At 48.8% G+C, this 25,282-nt stretch overlaps 1 protein-coding gene across 1 annotated transcript in view; it reads left to right on the forward strand.

The window, feature by feature from the left end:
- The window catches only part of MAPKBP1 (mitogen-activated protein kinase binding protein 1), a 206,699-nt gene that overhangs the window by 160,209 nt on the left and 21,208 nt on the right, over nucleotides 1-25,282 (forward strand). Inside the window, exons 21-27 of the mRNA XM_075330612.1 lie at nucleotides 5,037-5,104; nucleotides 6,402-6,617; nucleotides 14,081-14,238; nucleotides 15,935-16,065; nucleotides 18,445-18,624; nucleotides 23,227-23,311; nucleotides 23,688-23,944. Coding sequence (XP_075186727.1) covers nucleotides 5,037-5,104; nucleotides 6,402-6,617; nucleotides 14,081-14,238; nucleotides 15,935-16,065; nucleotides 18,445-18,624; nucleotides 23,227-23,311; nucleotides 23,688-23,944 — 1,095 coding nt within the window. The remainder of the gene's footprint in view (nucleotides 1-5,036; nucleotides 5,105-6,401; nucleotides 6,618-14,080; nucleotides 14,239-15,934; nucleotides 16,066-18,444; nucleotides 18,625-23,226; nucleotides 23,312-23,687; nucleotides 23,945-25,282) is intronic.

Genomic DNA, 25,282 nt, shown 5'->3' on the forward strand with positions numbered 1-25,282 from the left:
TCTTCCAAGAAGTTTCTTGCTGGGCTCCCTTTTGCTGGTTCACGGCTGTTTGGTGAACAGCTGGATGAAATCATTAAGGAAGCTACTGGCGGGAAGAGTACTTCCATGCCACAAACCAAGACCAGGAAACCCGCCCAGGGTAGGAATCAATCGAGGTTTTGTTCCTTTCGTTCCTCCAACTGGTCATCCTCTAAGCCTTCCGCCTCGTCCGCTAACTCAGCTAAGGATCAGAAATCCAACTAGCGCCCAAAAGCGCGTCCGCAGAAGTCCGCAGGAGGTTCTGCCACTAAGGCAGCCTCCTCATGACTCTCGGCCCGCTCCAGCCACGTCCTCAGTCGGTGGCAGGCTCTCCCACTTTGCAACGCTTGGTTAAAGCAAGTCTCCGATCAGTGGGTGAGAGACATCATATCTCACGGCTACAGGATAGAATTCTTTTCCCGCCCGCCAAACAGATTTTTTCTCTCAACTCCCCCCTGCTCCAAGGCCGCCGCCTTCTCACAGGCCGTGGCATCCTTGCAGGCAAACGGTGTGACTGTACCAGTTCCTGCTCGAGAACGGTTCAGAGGTTTTTACTCAAACCTCTTCCTAGTTCCAAAAAAGGACGGTACCTTCCGACTCATCCTGGATCTCAAGCTTCTCAACAAGCATGTCCGGGTGCGGCATTTTCGCATGGAGTCTCTGCGATCAGTCATTGCCTCTATGACCCAAGGGGATTTCCTGTCGTCCTTCGACATCAGAGATGCTTATCTACATGTGCCAATCGCAGTGTCACACCAGCGTTGGTTACGTTTTGCGATAGGAGAGGATCATTTCCAATTCGTGGCTCTCCTCTTCAGGTTAGCCACGGCCCCTCGGGTATTCACCAAGGTCATGGCGGCAGTGATTGCGGTCCTGCACCTCCAGGGGTTGGCAGTGCTTCCTTATCTGGACGACCTTCTGGTCAAGGCTCCATCCAGCGCAGACTGTCAGCGGAGTGTCTCGCTCACTCTCGCCACTCTAGCCCAATTCGGGTGGCTTGTCAATCTTCCCAAGTCCACCCTGACTCCGACCCAGAGTCTCACGTACCTAGGGATGCAGTTCGAGACTTTGCCGGCACTTGTGAAGTTGCCCTTAGTCAAACAGCAGTCTCTCTGGCTAGCGGTGCGCTCTCTGCTGCGGCCCCGCCGTTATACCCTCAGGCGCCTGATGCAGGTGCTGGGTCAAATGGTGGCGTCCATGGAGGCGGTTCCCTTTGCCCAGTTCCATCTGCGCCCCCTGCAGCTGGACATTCTCCGCTGTTGGGGCAAGCGGCCTTCCTCCTTACACAGGTTAGTGGCTCTGTCGCCACGGACCAGGAGCTCTCCTCAGTGGTGGCTTCGACCCCTCTCCCTGTCCCAAGGGCGCTCCTTTCTGACTCCGTCCTGGGTGATTCTCACCACGGATGCCAGCCTATCCGGCTGGGGAGCGGTACATCTCCACCACAGAGCACAGGGCACTTGGACTCCGTCCGAGTCAGCCCTTTCAATCAATGTGCTGGAAACCAGAGCTGTGCTTCTAGCTCTCCTAGCCTTTCACCACCTGTTGGCGGGCAGGCACATTCGAGTCCAGTCAGACAACGCGACAGCGGTTGCCTACATCAATCACCAAGGCGGGACACGCAGCCGCCTGGCAATGTTTGAGGTCCAACGCATTCTTCAATGGGCGGAGGACTCCAAGTCCACCATATCTGCAGTCCACATCTCAGGTGTAGAAAACTGGGAGGCAGATTATCTCAGCCGTCAATCCGTGGACGGTGGCGAGTGGTCCCTGCACCCGGCAGTGTTTCAGTCAATCTGCCGCAAGTGGGGCACTCCGGACGTGGACCTAATGGCATCCCGTCACAACAACAAGGTTCCGGTTTACGTGGCTCGCTCCCACGATCCTCAGGCCTTCGCCGCGGACGCTCTGGTTCAGGATTGGTCCCAGTTTCGTCTGTCCTACGTGTTTCCCCCTCTAGCTCTCTTGCCCAGAGTCCTGCGCAAGATCAAAATGGAGGGCCGTCGAGTCATCCTCATTGCACCGGACTGGCCCAGGCGAGCTTGGTATCCGGACCTGCTCCAACTGTCCGTAGAGATGCCGTGGCATCTTCCAGATCGTCCAGACCTAGTCTCGCAAGGTCCGTTTTTCCGCTCGAATTCTGCGGCACTCAATTTGACGGTGTGGCTCTTGAGTCCAGGATTTTGACGGCTTCTGGTATTCCTCCTGAAGTCGGCTCCACTATGACTCGGGCCCGTAAGTCTTCCTCCGTCAAGATCTATCACAGGACTTGGAAAATTTTCCTGTCCTGGTGTCGCTCTTCCGGCCATCCTCCTTGACCATTCTCGTTGCCGACCCTTCTGTCTTTTTTACAGTCCGGTCTGCAGCTAGGACTGTCCCTCAACTCTCTCAAGGGACAAGTCTCAGCTCTATCAGTGCTCTTCCAGCGGCGTCTCGCCCGGCTGGCTCAGGTCCGCACCTTCATGCAAGGCGCGTCTCACATCATTCCGCCTTATCGGCGGCCCTTGGATCCCTGGGACCTTAACTTGGTCCTCACGGTATTGCAGAAACCCCCTTTTGAGCCCCTTAGGGAGGTTTCTTTGTATCGTCTTTCTCAAAGGATGGCCTTTCTAGTTGCCATAACTTCTCTCAGGAGAGTCTCTGATTTGGCTGCGCTCTCCTCGGAGTCACCTTTTTTGGTTTTTCACCAAGACAAGGTAGTTCTCCGTCCGACTCCGGACTTTCTTCCTAAGGTGGTCTCTCCCTTCCAACTTAACCAGGACATTTCCTTGCCTTCCTTCTGTCCGGCCCCTGTTCATCGCTTTGAGAAAGCGCTGCATTTTCTGGATCTGGTGCGTGCTCTCCGGATTTATGTGTCTCGCACCGCTGCGCTTAGGCGGTGCACCTCTCAAGCTTTTCAAAGCACACTCGACCAGAGCTGTCGGTGCCTCTTGGGCTTTTAGGCACCAGGCTACGGCTCAACAAGTCTGTCAGGCTGCCACTTGGACTAGCCTGCATACCTTTTCGAAGCACTACCAAGTGCATGCTCATGCTTCGGCAGATGCGAGCTTGGGCAGACGCATCCTTCAGGCGGCTGTCGCCCACTTGTGAAGTTAGGCTCCGCCTACTTCTTAGTTTTTTCTGTTTATTCCCACCCAGGGACAGCTTTGGAACGTCCCATGGTCTGGGTCTCCCATAGGAACGATAAAGAAAAAGAGACTTTTGTTTACTTACCGTAAATTCTTTTTCTTATAGTTCCGTATTGGGAGACCCAGCTCCCTCCCTGTTGCCTGTTGGCAATTTTCTTGTTCCGTGCGTTATCACCGGCTGTTGTCGTGGACAGAGTCTCCGGTTGTTCCGGTTCTTGCTCGGTTCTACTTGTGGGTGGCTATTCTCCTTCAGCTTTTGCACTAAACTGGCTAGATCTGGTTCTCCAGGGGGTGTATAAGCTCAGAGGGAGGAGCTACACTTTTAAGTGTAGTACTTTGTGTTTCCTCCGGAGGCAGAAGCTAAACACCCATGGTCTGGGTCTCCCAATACGGAACTATAAGAAAAAGAATTTACGGCAAGTAAACAAAATTCTCTTTTTTTTTCCTGTAAACTCTGTTGATGGCTTTTCCCAAAAAGCTTTACTTTTGTCTCATCTGACCAGAGAACATTCTACCAAAACGTTTTAGGCTTTCTCAGTTAGGTTTTGGCAAACTCCAGCCTGGCTTTTTCATGTCTCAGGGTAAGAAGTGGGGTCTTCCTGGGTATCCTACCATACAGTCCCTTTTCATTCAGACGCCGACGGATAGTACGGGTTGACACTGTTGTACCCTCGGACTGCAGGGCAGCTTGAACTTGTTTGGATGTTAGTCGAGGTTCTTTATCCACCATCCGCACAATCTTGTGTTGAAATCTCTCGTCAATTTTTCTTTTCCTTCCACATCTAGGGAGGTTAGCCACAGTGCCATGGGCTTTACACTTCTTGATGACACTGTGCACCGTAGACACAGGAACTTTCAGGTCTTTGGAGATGGACTTGTATCCTTGAGATTGCTCATGCTTCCTCACAATTTGGATTCTCAAGTCCTCAGACAGTTCTTTGGTCTTCTTTCTTTTCTCCATGCTCAATGTGGTACACACAAGGACACAGGACAGAGGTTGAGTCAACTTTAATCCATGTCACTGGCTGCATGTGTGATTTAGTTATTGCCAACACCTGTTAGGTGCCACAGGTAAGTTACAGGCGCTGTTATTACACAAATTAGAGAAGCATCACATGATTTTTCAAACAGTGACAATAATTTTGTCCACCCCCTTTTTTTATATGTTTGGTGTGGAATTAAATCCAATTTGGCTTTGTGACAATTTTTTTTTTTTTCATTGAAGACAAATTAAATGAAGTTAATAACACCAAAGAATTTGTGATTGCAATCATTTTCAGGAAGAAACTGAGTATTCTCTGACAGAATTGCAGGGGTGCCAATACTTTTGGCCAGCACTGTAGTTGCTTTATACCTGAGCTGGACACAACTGATGCACAGTTATTACCTTGCACACAGGTCCGGCGTCCATAGTCAGGTCTAAAATAATTCTGCATGCAATGTTTTTTGTTTTTTCATTCGGCTCTATAACCATGCTATTGCAAGAAATTTGATATTAAATATCTACCTGCCTGAACAAGGTGGAAAAAGTGGATCTGAACCAAAGTGACACAGCAATAGGCTGAGCCCTGTGCATATTATATATGGCAACCCCCTTAATATTGCATTTGGACTCCTTATTTTCAATGACATGAGCTGCAGTACCAGACAGTCTGTAGACAGCAGCCATGCTTTATTAAAATGTCATACCCATTAACGTGCACAATCCGTTCAGCCAGACTGTCAGTAACGTTACAACTAATATGTAATTTCCTTGATAAAGCTTTCCCATTCTTATAATTAATTTCTAAGTAATTTTATGTCATAAAGCGCTTTATATTGTAGTTGTACATGCCTGAGCGGATTTTTCTAATGACCTCTATGGTTATAGCGTCTTTGTATCTTGTATTTCAGGTTCTGAGAAGAACAATGACCTTGCCAATTCTTTCGGGAGAAGTTCATCTTTCTGGGAAATGAAGAGGGTAAGTCTTAGGATGGCCTAGACATAAGATGTTTTTAAGTAAATCCTGCCACTTACTGTAGGATCAACTGTCCATCATAATAATTAAAGAAGACCTATCCATAGGATATTCACTGCCTAGCTAAAAGGCATGCGTGTAAAGCCCCTTTAATGCTCATTAGTCATACCTTACTAGTAGAATTTCATTGGGGCATTTCTGAGAAATCTATTTTTCAAGTTTTATGCACAAGTGCATCAGGGTGAATTTTCATTATACTCAGGTATTTTGAGTCGCACCCATCCGAGCATCCGACTGCAAGTTATGAGTATCGAGCACTCAAGCATGGCAGTGCCCACTGATCATTAGTTACATGTACAGAGCACCCGAGCACGGTAGTGCCCGCTCATCACTAGTTACCAGTACAAAGCACCCGAGCATGGCAGTGCCCACTCATCACTAGTTACGAGTACAGAGCACCTGAGCATGGTAGTGCTCCCTCATCACTGGTTACAATTACAGAGCACCCGAGCATGGTAGTGCCCGCTCATCACTAGTTACGAGTACTGAGCACCTGAGCATGGTAGTGCCCACTCATCACTAGTTACGAGTACAAAGCACCCGAGCATGGTAGTACCCACTCATCACTAGTTACGAGTACTGAGCATGGTAGTGCCTGCTCATCACTAGTTACGATTACAGAGCACCCGAGCATGGTAGTGCCCGCTCATCACTAGTTACGATTACAGAGCACCCGAGCATGGTAGTGCCCGCTCATCATTAGTTACGAGTACCGAGCATGGTAGTACCCACTCATCACTAGTTACGAGTATTGAGCATGGTAGTGCCTGTTCATCACTAGTTACGAGTACTGACCATGGTAGTGCCTGTTTATCACTAGTTACGAGCACCTGAGCATGGTAGTGCCCACTCATCACTAGTTACGAGTACCGAGCATGGTAGTGCCCGTTCATTACTAGTCAACTCTTTTCCACTTATTAGTAGGGCGAATTTCTGATCAATAGGTACTACTGTAAACAAGCTGATTGGAGAAATTGGGAGTTATCTTATTTCTAGGAGCCCCTGTTTTCGCCTGCTGTGATTGGGTCAGTGCGATGTCAATCCTTTTTAGCCAGGGAAAACACCATTATTGGACCCCATTTCAAATGTATGACTTTTTGCTAGCTTCTCTTGTGTGAAGGAAAGATCTGACTGTTTGGTTTATCTCCGCTTCTAGCCAGTGGAAAGAGAACGATCAACCCCGCAGCCACCTTTACTAAAAATGTTTCTGATAACACTTATGTTGTTTTCTTACGTGAAGGATAAAGACAAGTCCGTCTCGCAGCGCTCGGACTCTCTTGGTAAAACGCCCAGGCAGCGTGTTCGTTGGTCTCAGCCCACTGGAAATATTGAGCTCACTGTAAAGTCCATGCTTGACCTTCGGCAGCTGGAATCTTTCTCTCCAAGCGATGACCTTATCGGACCCCAGGAAGATCAAGGAGTAAAGTTTATGGAATCAAAAGTGCAACCTGACCCGGTAAAATATGTTTAAGTTTGAAAAAATATGAATATTCCTGCAAGTCCCTTCCCTACAAGCACTTTCCTGCTATCTTCTATAGTCTTTCCCTTGCTTTGATTTACTAGATTTAAAGAAGGGTCAGTTTTTGCTCCCATTTTATTCTCGTGGCTCCTTTTGAGTCTTTTTTTTTTTTTTTTTTTTTTTTAATCCGAGATATGGTTTCAGAAATATGAAGTTTTTATTTAGTCTTTTAAGGTTTTTTCCAAGGAGGCGTGGCTCACATGGTGATGTAAATAGACACGCCCCTGAGGATCCTGGCTTATACAACACTCTTGGTATAGACAATAAAAAGTAGCATTACATAAAAACAGCCCCAAATTTCTAGAACAGTATGGCGGATTGTAGAAAAGTAGAAAGTTTAAAATTCAGGGAAGCAGACGGAAGAAAGTAAAATAATACTGGACACTTCTGACCTAGTGACAAGTCCTCTTTAAGTTAACGGCGCTATCTTAGCAATTCTTTATATGCTTTATTCACAGAAAGCAAAAAGCTCAATGAAATAATGATAAATCAATAACCCTGCAGCAAAATAAAACAAGGCAGCGTCTGTGTAATCCCTGAGCGTTACTGTGCTTTGTTCTCTTCACATATTTATATAGTAATCTTGTGTTTGACAGTCTTTTCACGTTTTTGGTGCAATTACTTTGGAAAAGAAGGATTTTTGTGTACTCACCGTAAAATCTCTTTCTCTGAGTCTTCATTGGGGGACACAGGACCATGGGTTATGCTGCTGTCACTAGCAGGCTGACACTAAGTAGACATGAAAAGTTAGCTCCTCCCTAGCAGTATACACCCCGAGCCGGAGGCGGGCTCAGATCAGTTTGTGCAGAAGCAGTAGGAGGAGTACCCAAATCACCATACATAAAACAAAGTTACAACTAACTTAATGCAGCCGTGCGAACAGGTGGTCTATGAACATAAGACCATGAAAATGGCAGGCAAATGCAATGAAAACAACCAAAAAAACCAAGGAACCAAGCAGGGTGGGTGCTGTGTCCCCCAATGAAGACTCAGAGAAAGAGATTTTACGGTGAGTACACAAAAATCCTTCTTTCTCTATCGTTTCATTGGGGGACACAGGACCATGGGACGTCCAAAAGCAGTCCCTGGGTGGGAATACCGAAGCACCGCCGCAGGGAAGAAAAAACCAAAAAAACAACGACCTCCCCCGGCGGGCATACACTACGACTGAATGTTGTCACCCTATTACAGGTGCGCAACTGCCGCCTGCAAAACCTTTCTCCCAAAAGCCGCATCTGCCGATGCTTGAGTGTGAACTTGGTAGAATCTGGTAAAGGTGTGCAGACTAGACCAAGTGGCGGCCTTGCAGACCTGATCGGCCGACGCCTGATGCCTAATCGCCCAAGAGGCTCCCACCGCTCGGGTAGAGTGAGCCCTTACCCCCCGAGGCGGAGACTTGTCCCGAATCCGATAAGCCTCAGATATGGCGGAACGGATCCATCTGGCAATTGTGGCCTTGGATGCCGCCTCACCCCTCTTGGGGCCCGAAGGAAGGACAAAACAGACCATCCGACTTACGGAACGGCGCGGTCCTGGAGATGTAGATTCTAAGGGCGCGCACTAGGTCCAGGGTGTGCAGGGACCTCTCCAAGCTGTGGGAGGGTCCAGGACAAAAGGACGGAAGGACAATTTCTTCATTTAGATGAAACGGGGAGACCACCTTCGGAAGGAAGGAGGGATCTGGCCGGAGAACCACTTTATCCTGGTGAAAAACCAGAAAGGGTGCACGACAAGAAAGAGCTGCCAGTTCTGACGTCCTTCGAATAGAAGTGACGGCAACGAGGAACACTACCTTCCAAGATAGGTGAGAAAGGGAAGAATCTCGCAGAGGCTCGAATGGAGGACCCTGAAGGGACCCTAGGACTAGATTAAGGTCCCACGGTTCTAGAGGGCGACGATAAGGCGGGGCTAGGTGGGCAACTCCTTGGATGAAGGTCTTAACCTGCGGGCGAGAGGCCAGTGGCTTCTGAAAAAGAATTGCCAAAGCCGAAACCTGGCCTTTCAGTGTGGCTAGCGAGAGACCCGCATCTAGGCCTGACTGTAAGAATGCCAATAGTGAAGGAAGAGAGAAGGCGAGGGGAGAAGAAACGTTGTTCTCTTCGCACCACCTGAAGAAGACTTTCCACGTGCGGTAATAAATCTTTGAAGAAGAAGGCTTCCTGGCCTTAATCATTGTTTGTATCACTCTTGGAGCGAAACCAGCCTGAGCTAGAACCCAGGATTCAATGGCCAGGCCGTCAAACTTAGCACCCTTGAATTCTGATGGAAAAGGGGTCCCTGCTGAAGAAGATCGTGACGGTCTGGAAGGCGCCAAGGAGTGTCTGCGAGGAGCTGAGTGAGTTCTGCGAACCATGCTCGCCTGGGCCAGTCCGGAGCCACCAGGATTACTGGTATTCCTTCCGCCTTGATCTTCTTGAGGACCCTCGGAATTAGAGGAAGTGGAGGGAAGATGTACGGGAGACTGAACTGGCCCCATGGTAGGGTGAGTGCGTCGACTCCTAAAGCCAAGCTGTCGCGGCACCGCGCTACGAATTGCGGTACCTGACGGTTGAACCTGGAGGCCATTAGGTCTACATCTGGCACGCCCCATCTGCCGCAGATCTGGTTGAAGACTTCCTGATTGAGAGACCATTCGCCGGACGCGAGGCCTTCCCTGCTGAGGAAGTCCGCCGCCCAATTGTCCACGCCCGGGATGTGGACCGCTGAGATCAGAGAGTGATGACGCTCTGCCCAATGCAAAATCTTCCTGACTTCTCGCATCGCCCCGGCACTTCTTGTGCCTCCTTGGTGGTTGATGTACGCCACCGCCGTCGCATTGTCCGACTGGATCCTGACCGGGCAACCCTGAACTAGGTGCTGAAACTGCTGCAAGGCTAGCCGAATGGCCCTTATCTCCAGAATGTTGATCGGGAGAGAGCTCTCCCGCGGCGTCCAACGGCCCTGAGCTGTGTGATGGCGGAACACGGCTCCCCAGCCCTGGAGACTGGCATCGGTGGTCACTATTTTCCAGTGGAGCGGAAGGAATGACCTTCCTGATGTGAGATTGCGTTGATTGCTCCACCAGCTGAGTGAGTGGCGGGTCTCTGGCGAAAGAAGGATCCTGCGGTCCAGGGAAAAGGGAGACCTGTCCCATTCCTTCAGCAAGGCTAGTTGGAGGGGCCGGAGGTGGAACTGCGCAAAGGGAACGGCTTCCATTGCCGCTACCATACGCCCGAGGACTCGCATGCCGAACCTGATGGAAACTTGGCGCTGGCGCTGGAGAACGCGGATGCCTTGTTGCAGAGAGGAAATCTTCTCCTGTGTGAGGAAGACCCGACCTTGGGTGGTATCGAATACCATGCCTAAAAAGGTGATCCGCCGGCCCGGGGTCAGAGAGGACTTCTTTCGGTTGATCAGCCACCCTAACCGGGAGAGGGTGTCGATCGTGACCTGAACCCCCAGACGACAATCCTTGAACGACGAGCCTTTGATGAGCATATCGTCCAAGTACGGGATGACCATGACACCCCTGGAATGGAGGACGGACATGGCCGCCGCCATGATCTTCGTGAAGACCCTGGGAGCGGATGCGAGGCCGAAAGGAAGAGCCGTGAACTGGAAGTGATCCTCCGCTATCGCGAAGCGGAGGAACTGTTGGTGAGAGGTGGCTATAGGTATGTGAAGATAGGCGTCCCGAATATCCAGCGATGCCAGGAACTCGCCGATCTCCATGGACGCGATCACGGAGCGGAGTGACTCCATTCGAAACGGCCGCGACCTCACCGACCTGTTTAGCAGCTTTAGGTCGAGGACGGGGCGGGCGGACCCGTCTTTCTTGGGGACCACGAAAATGTTGGAATAGAACCCTCTGAAACGTTCTGCGGGGGGAACTGGCACCACGACTCCGGCTTGGAGGAGGGAGTCTACGGCGTGAAAAAACGCACGCGCTCGTGCGGGAGCTTCGGGAGGACGGGAAAGGAAAAAACGATTCGGCGGCCTTGAGTCGAATTCGATCTTGTAGCCAGATGTGATGATCTCCCTGACCCAGGCATCCGCGGTCAGGGGGATCCACACATGCTGGAAGCGCAACAGACGTCCTCCCACTAGTCCGGCGCTGGAGCGCGCGGACCGCGAGTCACTTGGAGGAGCGTCGGCGGAAAGCAGAAGAAGACTTCGTGGGCTGGCGGGGGCGTGAACCCCAGCTTGGATTGGTCTTGAATGACGGGGTCCGCCTGTCTCTCGGGGGAGAGCGGCTTTTTCGGGCTTGGGGAGGGGCATTGAAACTGCGAAAGGGGCGAAAACGAGAGGCGGGGCGCCGATTCAGGATGCGCTTGGGGCGCAGTTGGGGGAGAGATGTACTCTTTCCCCCCGTTGCATCGGAGATCAACTTGTCCAGTCTCTCTCCAAAAAGACGTTCCCCTAGGAAAGGCAGAGAAGTCAGCGACTTCTTAGAGGCCGCGTCCGCGTTCCAGGAACGGAGCCAGAGTGCTCGGCGGATGGCCACGTTGTTGCTGGCGGCCTGGGCCGCGCAATTGGCAGATGCCAGGGCTGCGTTGAGCAGGTACTCACCCGCGAGGGTAATCTGCGAGGAGATGAGGACCAGATCCGGATTGGCAGAAACTGCTCGGAGTCCGCAGCGTAGCGTGTCCGCCCAGGACATCAGTGCCTTCGCGACCCAAACCGAGGCAAAGGCTGGTGAGAGGGAAGTGCCCGCCGCCTCGAAGGCGGAACGGGCCAACCTGTCAATAGTACGGTCCGTGGGATCTTTGAGGGACGTACCGTCAGTGAGTGGAAGGACTGTGTGAGAGGATAGGCGGGAGATTGGGGGGTCGACCACAGGAGAGCCCGCCCAGTCCTTTTTAAGATCCTCTGGAAAAGGATAGTGTAGATTAATGTACCTGCTGCTGGTAAATACCTTGTCTGGCTGCTGTCTGTGGGTGCGCAGCAAGTCGGCAAATTCCGGATGTCCGCTGAAAGTGCTCTGGGGCCGCCTCATCCGCTTAAACGAGACCTGGGTGCTCTGAGAGGAGACAGGGTCTACTTGTACCTTTAGGGTCTGGTTCACTGCCTCCACCAGGCTATTCACCATACGCCGAATATCAGCCGCCTGCTCAGCGTCCTGCAGAGGTGCTGCATCGTCCTCATCATCGGAGCAGTCGGAAGGTTCCCGGGAGGAATGATGGGACGGACCTGGTGGTGAAGGTGAAACCTGCGAAGAGTCTGAAGACGAGACCTTACGGGTACGCTTCTGCGCAGCCGAGGAGGTCCCTGCAACGGGGCTTACTTGCTCCGGCGGCGGTAGCGTCGGGTCTGCGGGCGTCTGGGTAAGCGACGGCAGCAGGCGCAGTGCTTGCGCGATGGTCCGGGAAGCCTCAGAGAGGGACTCTACGGACTGGGACAGAGACGCTAGCCATGCGGGGGGAGGCGGGACGCAGGGGCCTGTGGCATCTGGCGCTGCGGTCTCAGTAGCGTCGGCCGAGGGGTCCTGCAGGTGCTGCGCGTTATCAGAGCAGACGGAGCATAGTGGCGCGTCCTGGCCTTGGGAAAACTTGGTTTTGCAGGAGGAGCATGCAAAGAATAAGGCAAAAGGGGCCTGCTTGGGACGGGTGGACTTAGTATTAGGCATGGTGAAAAGGATAAACTCTCCCTGGTGCTGCTAGGAAGGAGACAGGAGAGGGTTAACTCGTCCCTAAATTAAGGGAAAAACGCTGCCTAGTGAGGGTTGCTCCTGAGGAGCAGAGCTTACCCCGGTCCTGTGTGCCGCCCACCAGTCCAGCAGAGGGATCCTGGAGGATGGAGCTACCAGAGATGCGGTGCTATATGGAAAACGCCGGCGCTGCAGCTTCAGAGAAACAGCAATATGGCGAGGGGACGCTGGAGCAGGCTGGGGGAGGAGCGTCGATTCGGCGCGAAGAAAACGAAAGTAACCGCCCTCACCATCAGCCAGGGGGCTGCAGGGTGGGGGGAGGCTGGGCCAGACAAACGCGGTCACAGCGCTGCGGCGGGGGGCGTGGCTAAAGTGCAAGCGCGGCTAGGCTGAGACCGGGGACTAAAGTTAGGGGCCGGCCGAGGAGGAGGGCAGGGAGAGGGAACGGTCCTACCTGACTCGGCGGCGGAGACCAGCGATGGAAACGGTGCAGGCAGGGCACCCAGCCCCTGCCTGTGAACAGTGCCCTCGCTCTAGGAGACTGCAGACTCCGGGAGAGAGCGTGTAAAAAGCAGGGAAGTGGACCTCATGATGGGGGAAGACGTCCCCAGCAGCAGAGAGCAGCGGTGAGGGCCCATCAAAACATAGCGCGCTGCCAATAATCCATCCCTGCTGAATGCCCCTGTAGGCCCATTGGGGTGATACCTCCGGGCGAATCAGGGGTGCCCACGACAAACCTGCCCACACGAACACCCCCGGGAGTGGTACCAGCGGGGGCGGACGGGGGAGAGGGCCCAAGATCTCAAACCCCTGCGACCCTGGGGAGTGGTACCGACAGGGCTGCGGAGTAAGAGTGACGAAAATACCTGCATAGAGAAAAAAGACAGGTATGAGAGCGATGAGCGGCGCCGAAATAAGAGGAAAAACGCAAAAAAGCAAGTGGCTGAGGGGGCCGAGACGGCCCACATCAGCCTCCTACGACACTAAGCTAAAAACTGATCTGAGCCCGCCTCCGGCTCGGGGTGTATACTGCTAGGGAGGAGCTAACTTTTCATGTCTACTTAGTGTCAGCCTCCTAGTGACAGCAGCATAACCCATGGTCCTGTGTCCCCCAATGAAACGATAGAGAAATGGGATATAATTAAAGTAGTTGTTCAGTTTTAGGACTTTTTGTTTCCTTTTTAATGCATGCATTTTGGGATAAAAATCAGAGTTTTTAATTACGTTTAATCAAAAACGTTAATGAGATCAAATTGCAAAAATGATTTTCAGCCCCAAATACTTGAAATGCATGCATAAATAATAATACAAAAAGTTATACCAAAATAGCTCATTATCCAGAGGATAAGACCTAAATTGCTAATTACTGGGGCACTGGAGTCTGGGACCCCCAAAAATCTCACACTGAGTCCTGCAGCCCGGTCTTCAGTGATGGGGAGGTGCGTTTGCTCAGCCTCCGCTCTGCTTATTGTGTATGGAACTGGAGGAGAAAGGGAAGTACATCACTCTATTCTGGCAGTCCCATTGTCAATGATTGGGCAGAGGCTGAAGGTGATCACTTCCTCTTCAAGCAAGGCAGAACGGCAGAACTCTTGGATTTCTAGAGGCCCCATTCTTGGGATCACTGGGAGATCCTATGGGTCGGACCTCCGGCATCCAGCAAGTTTTGGATAGAGGATAACTTGATATTTTGGTAAAGTCCCTTTAACATCAAATATTCTGCATTTGAGCGATTTATACTTTTACCCTAAAATTTAAATTATTTTTTTTCCAGGATCCATTTATCCCCATAGGCGGCCATGCTCGTCCAAGGGTTATTCGGCTCATGTCATGTGAGGAAGGGGTGTTTAAACAGGAGTTGGACACACCGGATGGCAAGGATTGTGTTATCTATCCAGTCATTGGAGAGGAGCAAACACTAGATGCCTGCAGGTAGTGACAAGGGAAAAAACGGAGTTTAGGTCATGTGCCTGATCGATACAACTGTACAGGACATTATTGCATAGCGGCTTCTTATTATTGGAAATGGCAAAATTAAAGGGGTTGTCCACTACTAGGATTACCTTTCTCATTTCCCATGTTCGGCCCCATTAAAATAACTTATACTCTCCTCTGCTGCCACTCTAGCTGTGTTGGTGCTCGCCTTCCCAGGGCTCATGTGAGGATGTGACGTCATGCGAGCCCCTCACCCAATCACCACCATCTTCTCTCTTCCTGCCTATGGATTATGATTAATAATAATAATAATAATAATAATGAATTTATTCATTTATATAGCGCTATTAATTCCATAGCACTTTACATACATTGGCAACACTGTCCCCATTGGGGCTCACAATCTAAGGTCCCTAACTGTATGTTTTTGGAGTGTGGGAGGAAACCGGAGAACCCGGAGGAAACCCACGCAAACACGGGGAGAACATACAAACTCCTTGCAGATGGTGTCCTTGGTGGAATTTGAACCCAGGACCCCAGCGCTGCAAGGCTGCAGTGCTAACCACTGAGCCACCGTGCCGCCCTTAATCAATAGGAAGTGAACGGCAGCCGCAGCTCCCACTTCCTGTTGATTAATCACTTGTCCAAAGGCGGGAAGAGCGAAGCCAACATTGATTTGGCGCTGGTCTCTCATGACTTTACAACATCACAAGAGCCAGGCGAACTCTAGCGCCAACAAAGCAGGAACGGGAGGTAAGTATAAGGCCGGTTTCACATATCCGGCTTTTCGCCGGTTTGACGGATGCGGCGCACGCCAGTACAGTGTATACAGTACACTGGCAGCGCAACAAGCGCCGGTCACATGCTGTCATGTGACCGGAGCATGTGACCCGGAAGTTGCAGCGCTGCCATTGTACTGTATCATACTGTACTGGCGTGCGCCGCATCCGTCAAACTGGCGAAAAGCCGGATATGTGAAACCGGCCTAAGCTTTGTTCATTTTAATGGGGACAAAAGGGATTGTTCAAGTAGTGGAAAACCCTTTAAAATATGGATCACTCCAGGTTAAACGGGCAATCCCACCTTTTAAATGTGTATCATATCGATAAGATATACCTACATGTATAGCGGAAGGAGGTCCTACCAATGTGACCTGTATTTATCTCGATGGTTGGAATTCCCATTGAGTTGGGAAATCCGACCACCTTTTCACTGATGGGTGAACATGGCTTTGACCCATTCTCGAGATTGAAGTAGGATCCACATCTGCTATACATTGACGACACATTCTGGGCATATGTCTTACATTACTGAGATGGGATTGTCCTTTAATGGAACTATTCATAGAGTTAAGAGACTGTTGGGTTTCCTTCAATTTGGGCATTTTTTTAAGGACCAGAATAGCCCTGTTGGCAATTTTTTTTTTCTGTTGTGCTGAAACAAAACTGCCATCACCAGTGCACAAAGCCTAAGAGTCTTTTTTTTGGAAAAACAAAACTGCATCAATTAAAGCAAAAATGGCTATAAATGTTCTCATACTGATGGTCAAGGTGGCCACAAACAGTTTATCCATCAAGCGGAAATCAAAGGAAAAATACATGTCAACCCGACTCTTCGATCAGTTCACTTGATATATGTTTAGATTTTTTTTTATACCTAAAATGCATTAATAATGTATTCTATAATTCACCAGCGAATTTGAGGTGAAAGGCCTGCCTCGTGGAGGCTACCCCAATGACATTCAGGAGAAGCATAGCCCGGATAGTGCCTGCTCCGTTGATTACAGCAGCAGCCGCCTTTCCAGTCCCGAGCATGCCAATGAAGGTAAGAAGCAATACTGTACTGCTGGTCATAGCTCTACACTATGTGGTTTACCAACTATCTCAATGTAAATTACATGAGTTGCATAAAATAGGAGGGTGAAACCACTCGCGCTGCCGTGTGAAGAAAGGATATGAAACGTGTCCCAGGAATGGGATTTATTCAATGCATTTCGCAGTTAAAAATCCTTCATCAGGAGAAACCCAATTGTGATTGTCCTGATGGAATTTAATTCCAAAAGGCGTTGAATAAGTCAAATTCCTGGGACACGTTTTATCTCATTGTGAATATCCTGATGGAGTTTAATTCCAACGCGTTGAATAAATCACATTTTTGGGGCACGTTTCATCTCATTTTGATTGTTCTGATGAAGGAGTTTAATTATGAAATGCATTGAATAAATCACATTCCTAGGACACCTTTCATCTCCTTTCTTAACCCTGCAGCCTGGACAGTTTCACGCTCCTCTTCCATTATTCAGCTGTCTACGCCTGGGTCGACAATAGCTCTGATTGGTGAGACAATCCCTGTATGTAACATCACAGATAAGACCCTATTGCGCTGTCCTCTCTTCCGATCTATAAAAGACTTCTTAAGGCTATGTGCACACGCTGCGTTTTTTTGACGCTGCGTTTTTGGCCGCTAAATACGCACAAAAACGCACCCGCGGCAAAAAACGCATGAGTTTTGCTGCGTTTTTGATCTGTTTTTTTTCTGCGTTTTTCCAATGCATTGCATGGGGGGGGAAACGCAGAAAAACGCAGGAAAGAATTGACATGTCCATTTTTTTTTTTTTCCTTTTCCTTTTAAGCTCAAAAGCGCAGCTTAAAAAAAAAGTTGTGTGCGGACAGCAAAAATGAAAACTCAGACTTTGCTGGGGAAGCAAGGTCATGCAGTTTTGAGGCCAAAAACGCTGCAAAAAACGCACTGTGTGCACATAGCCTATAAGAGCACCAAGTGATAGATCACAGATTAACGGCTTGTTCACATGTTGAATTTTTGATGTAGAAATCTAAACTTGGCATTTGAGTAGCCGCAAAGTGATTGAGACTTCTGAAATCTCGTGTGCACGCTGCTTATTTTTTTCTTAGCAGATTTTAAACATTTCAGGGTTTTTTTTGTTTTGTTTTTGTTTGTTTTTTTTTTAAAAAATCTTCAGTTTGTCATTTTTTTGCAGCATTTTGCTGCATTTTTTCCCCTTTTCAAATGGAAGATCCACCAATCAGTAACAACCTTGTTATTCACGTGGCTCGTATTTGGTCACTACTTTTAACCCACTTCAGGCTTCGAAAGTTATGAAGCACTTACAAGTGACCTGACCATTCTCCTGGCATCTAGCTGAAAATGTTTGCCTATAACTGTTTATGATCTCTGCAGTGAGGTATAGAAATACAATAGCAGGCATCCAAAGGCTAATGAGTTCAATGCATCTGCATTACATTGGTGTAATCAATTTCTGGGTATAAACAAAAGTGATTATTTTTTTTTTTTTAGCAGCAAGCAAAGATCTTGAAATGGTGAAATTCCAAGTTCACTACAAAGTTTTAGGTGTTATTGAGGCGCAGCAATTAAGCTTTATTTTCGTAGGATTGGAAAAAACGTATTTACATTTTAGACAACAATGCTATTTTGTGGCCTATTCAGTCTGATTTGACAAATTAATGTATTTAATATGATTACTATATGCTGTTAAGTGTATTTATTTTTTTTAATAACTATATATATTGTGACTTAAATCTCATGGACGACGGAAAACTGTATAAAATGTTTTGCTACACCATCGCCGAGTATTGTAAACTCGTAAAAATACATCTGTCTACTCCATTTCATCACTGAAGCCTTGTCTTGTGTAACACTGAACCTGTTGTCTCTTGTTTTTTTATTTAAAGACCTGTCACCAGATTATCATCTTGTCCCGCTGCTCTTCTGAGCAATCCGTTTCTTTTTGTCATTTTTATATCTGCCATACAGTTCCAGAAATATGAACATTTGTTCAGTGCTAATTTTTATGGTCGTAACAAAGGCGTTGTGGCTCGCGGCTCCTCTGGGGCGTGGCTCGCGGATCCTCTGGGGGCGTGACTTTAGGTTGCTCTGTACTATAAGCCACACCTCCTTGTAAATATTATACAAATGTGCACTAGTTTAAATGGTCCATATCTCTGGAAACGTTTGTCAGAATTAAAAACAGAAAAAAATGGCATACTCAGGGGAGCAGCAGGACTAAAAGAAGAACACACTTGTGATGTGGTGACAAGTCCTCTTTAATCACAGTTATTGCATGCAACACTGGATTCCTCCATTTCAGAATCTCATTTTCCCCACCCAGCACTGAAATGTGTTTCACTTACGGTGCTCTCTTATTTTGCCTCTTGTGCCATGAAGACTCTGAAAGCACGGAGCCCCTAAGTGTAGATGGGAACTCGTCCGATCTAGAAGAGCAAGCAGAGGTTGAGGAGCTGGACACCCCCTGCCTGGTTCTAGATGGTGATATCCCACAGACACCCGATCAGGAAATGTTCCTTAAACAGCACTTTGGAAATCTTTCGGCAAACAATGGCCCAGGTTAAAAATCTTCTGTTTTTTAAACTTTTGACTTGGACCACTCTTGTAATACTAACCATTCCTTAAGAGATGGAGAATTCCAGCATCTGCTCCAAAGTGATCTAGGAATGAATGAGTATTCATGTATTGTATTTTCCTTTTTGTTTTCTTAATCACCTGTTTAAGTTTTGCTTGCTTATACCCTATTGATCCTTTCATCAATTTCCTTTTTTGTCCCCAAACCTCTTAACGTTTTGATCACTGCACTCCGACACTTCCTGATTCTTACCAAATTATAATTCCTTATGTTTCCTCATTTTTATGTGAACTTGGACAAGGATACCTTTATTTAAAGGCCTTATCCTCAAATTGAAAGAAATGACTGGTATCACCCTGAAAGACTACCTGTCACAAGGTCTAAAGTTGGCAGTTTTCGGTCTGGTTTTTTCCCCCGTTGCCCCCGATTATTCTGGGTTTTTGTGTTTTCAAATCTGTTAAATGGCGTTTAAAATATGGTCTTTTTTTATTTTTATCTAGTGTCAATTTGTATGGTCTTTACAAAGGGGCGTGGCTCGCAGGATCCTCTGGGGCCGTGGCTCGCAGGATCCTCTGGGGCCGTGGCTCGCAGGATCCTCTGGGGCCGTGGCTCGCAGGATCCTCTGGGGCCGTGGCTCGCAGGATCCTCTGGGGCCGTGGCTCGCAGGATCCTCTGGGGCCGTGGCTCGCAGGATCCTCTGGGGCCGTGGCTCGCAGGATCCTCTGGGGCCGTGGCTCGCAGGATCCTCTGGGGCCGTGGCTCGCAGGATCCTCTGGGGCCGTGGCTCGCAGGATCCTCTGGGGCCGTGGCTCGCAGGATCCTCTGGGGCCGTGGCTCGCAGGATCCTCTGGGGCCGTGGCTCGCAGGATCCTCTGGGGCCGTGGCTCGCAGGATCCTCTGGGGCCGTGGCTCGCAGGATCCTCTGGGGCCGTGGCTCGCAGGATCCTCTGGGGCCGTGGCTCGCAGGATCCTCTGGGGCCGTGGCTCGCAGGATCCTCTGGGGCCGTGGCTCGCAGGATCCTCTGGGGCCGTGGCTCGCAGGATCCTCTGGGGCCGTGGCTCGCAGGATCCTCTGGGGCCGTGGCTCGCAGGATCCTCTGGGGCCGTGGCTCGCAGGATCCTCTGGGGCCGTGGCTCGCAGGATCCTCTGGGGCCGTGGCTCGCAGGATCCTCTGGGGCCGTGGCTCGCAGGATCCTCTGGGGCCGTGGCTCGCAGGATCCTCTGGGGCCGTGGCTCGCAGGATCCTCTGGGGCCGTGGCTCGCAGGATCCTCTGGGGCCGTGGCTCGCAGGATCCTCTGGGGCCGTGGCTCGCAGGATCCTCTGGGGCCGTGGCTCGCAGGATCCTCTGGGGCCGTGGCTCGCAGGATCCTCTGGGGCCGTGGCTCGCAGGATCCTCTGGGGCCGTGGCTCGCAGGATCCTCTGGGGCCGTGGCTCGCAGGATCCTCTGGGGCCGTGGCTCGCAGGATCCTCTGGGGCCGTGGCTCGCAGGATCCTCTGGGGCCGTGGCTCGCAGGATCCTCTGCATAATTACTCTGAGCCACACCCTCTTATTAAAACCTTAATAATTAGCACTGAATTAAAAGGCCTATACTTCTAAAACCATATGGCGGTTTTAGAAAAAAAAATTGATTACTCAGACGCAGCGGGAATAGAACAAGAGCTCAAACTGGCCACTTTTGACCTTGTGACAGGTCCTTGTTAAGCCCCATACAATGCCAGTCAGCCCTTAAACATGAATAGTGCTGTATTTGGGGGGAGAAAAAACTGCATAGATACCCTTAAGACATTAGAGAAAAGTCAATGGGATTGTATGTGATGGTCTACCGACTCTTTCCCCAATAGATATCGGGATAAATAAAGATGGGGCGTGTTATTACCCAATTCTTTTATTTCCCATGAGAGAAATGTTGTCACCAGCAGATGCCTCTCCTCATAGAAAATACATGATGGGTAGCCAGGTGGGCATATACACTACTCACAACAAGTTAGAGATATTTGCCTTTCTGGTGAAATTTATGTAAAATGTAAAAAGTTCCTAATCTCCAACAATGTATTAAAATAAAAGCGCAAACCAGTGGTGGGTATACCACCCTAAAAACGTCGTTATCTCAATGCGGTCTTGAGCACCAATTACAGCTGACGACGACACCTTTTGCTGGTCACAAGTGGAGTTATTGTCTGTGGAGGCCGGAATCCCACTCTTCTTGAAGGGCGGTCTCAGGTCATTGAGGTTCTGGGGTACAGAGTTACGGTATCTATGTGGCGACTCAGCTGATCCCATAGGTTTTCAATGGGTTTCAGATCTGGAGAAAGTGCTGGCTGCTCCGTTTGAAGTCCCTTAATGATGCACCTCAATGAGCTGCAGTATTCTCATCCATGAATAAAAAATAAATAAATCTTTATTCTTATATAGCGCTAATATATTCCGCAGCGCTTTACATACATCAAGGAACACTGTCCCCATTGGGGCTCACAATCTAAATTCCCTATCTGTATGTCTTTGGAGTGTGGGAGGAAACCGGAGTACCCGGAGGAAACCCACGCAAACACAGGGAGAATATACAAACTCTTTGCAGATGTTGTCCTTGGTGGGATTCGAACCCAGGACCCCAGCGCTGCAAGGCTGCAGTGCTAACCACTGAGCCACCATGCTACCCATGAAGATGAAATTAGGCCGGTATTTTTCATGCAGAGGCACAATGACTGGATTAATGATGTTATTCCAGTAGTAGGGGCTGTCTGTGTACTATTCTTTTTTTTTAAATCAGATACTTTTTTATTAAAACAGAATACATACAACAGAATAACAAATCGGCATCCAAATTGTTTATCACATCTATTACCCCTTTAACTCCCCCTCCCACCCCCTCCCCCACCCCGGCAGCAACACTTCTCCCCGATACTACATCCCATTTAGTACACACTTTGAATACCCTCCAACTGTAGTATAGCAACCATCCCGTTGTGCAGGAGGAACAACTAGTAACACAAATACAACAAAACACGCACATCAGAGGTCTCCGACGGCTATCCCGATCCCAGACCAGTTTACTGCTCCATCACTCGTCCTATTCACATTGCAGCCAAGGAGACCATAGCTTCTCAAACATTTTAATATTCCCCCTGAAGAATACATTTCACCCTTTTAATGGTCAGTGTACTATTCACACAGTGTAGGGCCATTCTGTGACTAGACACTCCAGCCCACTCTGTAACACCACCACCACACCCCAAAGGCTCATCTGGTGACAACAGCGGCTGATGCATAGTGCTCTTCTTTACATCTCCAACATCGTTGGCAGCCAACATGTCTGCTCAGTGTGAATTAACTTTCTTTTGTGAACAGCACTGAGGCCCACTAGTCCCTTGTTCAGCGTAGATGATGACTGTGCCTCGTGGTGTGGTCCGGTACCCTTGCAGGGTGTCTTAGCACGCAGACCACGCTGATATAAATAGTATTGACTGGTCTGACATAACACTTGGGGGGCCTCTCACCTCCCGTAAATGTTCTGGAGTTGTGTGGCATTCATCATCCGGTTCCGAAGGGCATTGATCACAATGAAGCGATCATCAGTGTGGGATGTGGCCAAAGGACGTCTACCTCTCTGCCTGTCTGTGTCTTTTCCAGTCTCTCTGTATCTCTATACATCCTCCTGGTGACACTCTAAGTCAGTGGCCACTTCTGTCTCAGACCATTCTGCTTGAAGCCTCACAATGGCGCGGTACTGCTGATCAATTGTTAGATGCCATCTTGGTCTTATGATGTCAAAATGTGAACAGGATGATTAGGACGACTGTTTAATATCAATTCTAATCCAACCCCAAAATTTATTGGGCGATTCATGGATCAAACACCTGTTGTGAATTTTGCCATTAACTCCTTGTTAGAGCTCAGCAAGTTGTGCAGAAAGTCCTGACACACTGAACAGTTGGATGTGAGCAATACAAAGTTTAGAAAAGGTCAGATTAAGTTCAGCTGAAAAGGTTAGAGGGTATTGTAGGGTCATTCTGAAATTTCACCCGAAAGCCAAGTATCACGAACCTTTTAGTGTATATGTAGGGGGTTTGGAGAGATGGATGTCAACAAAAAAGCATTGGCCCAACTGCTTTCTATAGGGCTATGGCCATCTGATACCATCGGAGCCTACAGTTTTCTACTTCATTTATTTTGGCCTCTGCCGGGCTAATGAGGCCCTGTGTGTACACGTAGCGTGTGCATCTTGAGCTTTTCTGCAAAAGATGACAACCGGGACTAAGAAAGGAAGGGAGTGTGACTGTAGAATCAGCACAGGGTTTGTTTTTTGACTTGCCCAGATGCTGTAGATGAAATATAAAGACCACATTCTTATAGACTGAAAGTTTTTTTTTTTGTTTTTTTTTTCTGTTTTTGACAGTAGTATCGGGGGTTTGGCGGAGCGTATAAAACCTGCCATTCATTTTTAATCATGGGGCGATGAAGAATAGGTTATCGGCATCTCGGTGAAGAAAGCCTTCGCATAAGACATGGCTAATAACTTCATTGGGGTGAATTATTCTTTATCCATAAGAGAATTACTTTTTCACGCTCTGTTTTCCATCTGTAGATGGACCAGTCCTGACTTCGGAGAGGAATGAATGTGCCAGCATCTCATCCAGGTTTCTTGCGATGGCACAGGTGCCGGCATCCAGGTCAGTACATAAAAAGTGAAAAGAAATGGACCGGTTTTGGTTAACCTCTTTCCCAGGACTCTTGTTTTCTAGCTTTGTTGTGAACCCGTCAATTTAGTTGTAAAAGGACATTAAAGTCATATAGTAAGACCTTTTTAAGTGGTGCTGCAATTTCCGCGTGACAGTCCACATACAAGAAAATGATTAGTTTGTTGATGTGCTGCATATAGGCTCTTTAGAGGGGTTATCCGCCCCCCTATTATTAATTGACACCAAGTTTTGCTCTAAAAAAAAAAGGAACACTTGCTTTACTAACCTTCCCATGGTACCCAGGTCCGCCGCAGCCCAAAAAATTGTCACCTTTTTTATAACTTTTCATTTGTTTTCTTTAAAATAGAGAAGATCCGGGTTCCAGCCCTTGCTATTTTTCGGATCAGGAGGTCAGTCCAGAGCTTAATCAGAGTCCATTTGAGTATCCTACATTAAATGGCATCTATGCTCGTGTACAAGACAATGCCAGCCCTCTTAAACCAGTCTACCAGAGGAAGAGGAAGCAGCCCGCGGAGGTGAAGATGGCCAGAATCGGTCCTTTGTTTAGCTCTGTCATTTCAAACATACGGAAAACTCAATCCGTTCAAGACATTGTTCATGAAGGTAAGAACAATGTAACTTTTTGGAATTTTGGCACTTAAAGAAGGTTTTACCAGGTATATTATTTTCAGTCTCAGATCGGTGAGTGTCTGACACCAGTTTTCCTTGCCAACTAGCTGTTGTTGGCTCTTGCATCAGTTGGATGTAAACACACAGTGGTGCTGAACAGGACAAATTTGTTCAACGTGTAGCAGTCGCTGTTGGGTGCTGCTCATATGCATTTTTTCTCATAAATAGGAGTTAAAGGGTTCGTCCGGCCTTGGGATACATTCACTGGATGTGTTTGCAGACTTGTGAATCCTCACAGCGAGCACCCTGTGCGCTGTCAGGATTCTCCAGCACCAGGAGCGGCGGGTGCGTGTTCCAAGTATGCAGTTAGCAAACGTGCGATCATGTGCAGACTAGACGTGAATTGAGCAATGACTGACAAGTCTAGTTGGAATGTGTCTGGAATTATGCAAATCACATACTTGTAGTCACATGAGAGCCCGCTGCCGATACTCTGTGAGGATAGGAGTGGGGAACGGGGTTCCCCCTGCCTCGTTCCCACTATTCGGAGAGAAGTAACCTAACATTAAACCATTCGCCTTCACCCTGGCTCCTGGAGCAGGATATAGTAACTAAACCCACAAAAAAAATCTCATTGAAACCCTTATTTGACAGTACAGCCCATAAATACTCCCATTCTACACAATCAAAAGCTCTTAAAAAATAAAAAAAAAAAATCACCTCCTTCCAAAAGGTTAAACCTGGCCTGCCAACACTCAGCTATTCAGTTTAGCTTAGTGTCTTTTGTTCCACTGTGCCACTACTTATCCTTCAGTCCACATCTTTACAGAGAGCTTACGTTTGCATCCACTGATGCAAGTCTTAGGCTATGTGCCCACGTTGCGTTCTGACCCTGCAAAAATTTCTGCAGCGATTTGAACAGCACACATGCGCTTCAAATTGCTGCAGAAACAGAGCGTACTGAAAAGCCGATTTCATGCGCTCTGGATGCAGCCCCTCCCATAGACAGAGCGGGGGCTGCATGCAAAGCGCACGAAAGAAGTGACATGTCACTTCTTAGAACTCAGCGCTCCGGCAGCAGCCGAATCGCTGCGTTCGAATACGCCACGTGGGCATGGATAATGCACAATCTTCATAGATTGTGCAGGGGACGCAGGACGCATGCAGTTACGCTGCAGTGCAGATCGCAGCGTAACTGCATAAAAATACGCTACGTGGGCACATAGCCTTAGATGGGAACTGCAAGTAGCAGTTGCTTGGGTGGTAACCTGAGGGATGGCTATTTTTCATTCTGCAATACTGTTATTAGTTTGCACAACCCAGGTACTGCTT

This window comes from Anomaloglossus baeobatrachus, chromosome 12, assembly GCF_048569485.1.
Source record: "Anomaloglossus baeobatrachus isolate aAnoBae1 chromosome 12, aAnoBae1.hap1, whole genome shotgun sequence".
NCBI lineage: Eukaryota > Metazoa > Chordata > Amphibia > Anura > Aromobatidae > Anomaloglossus > Anomaloglossus baeobatrachus.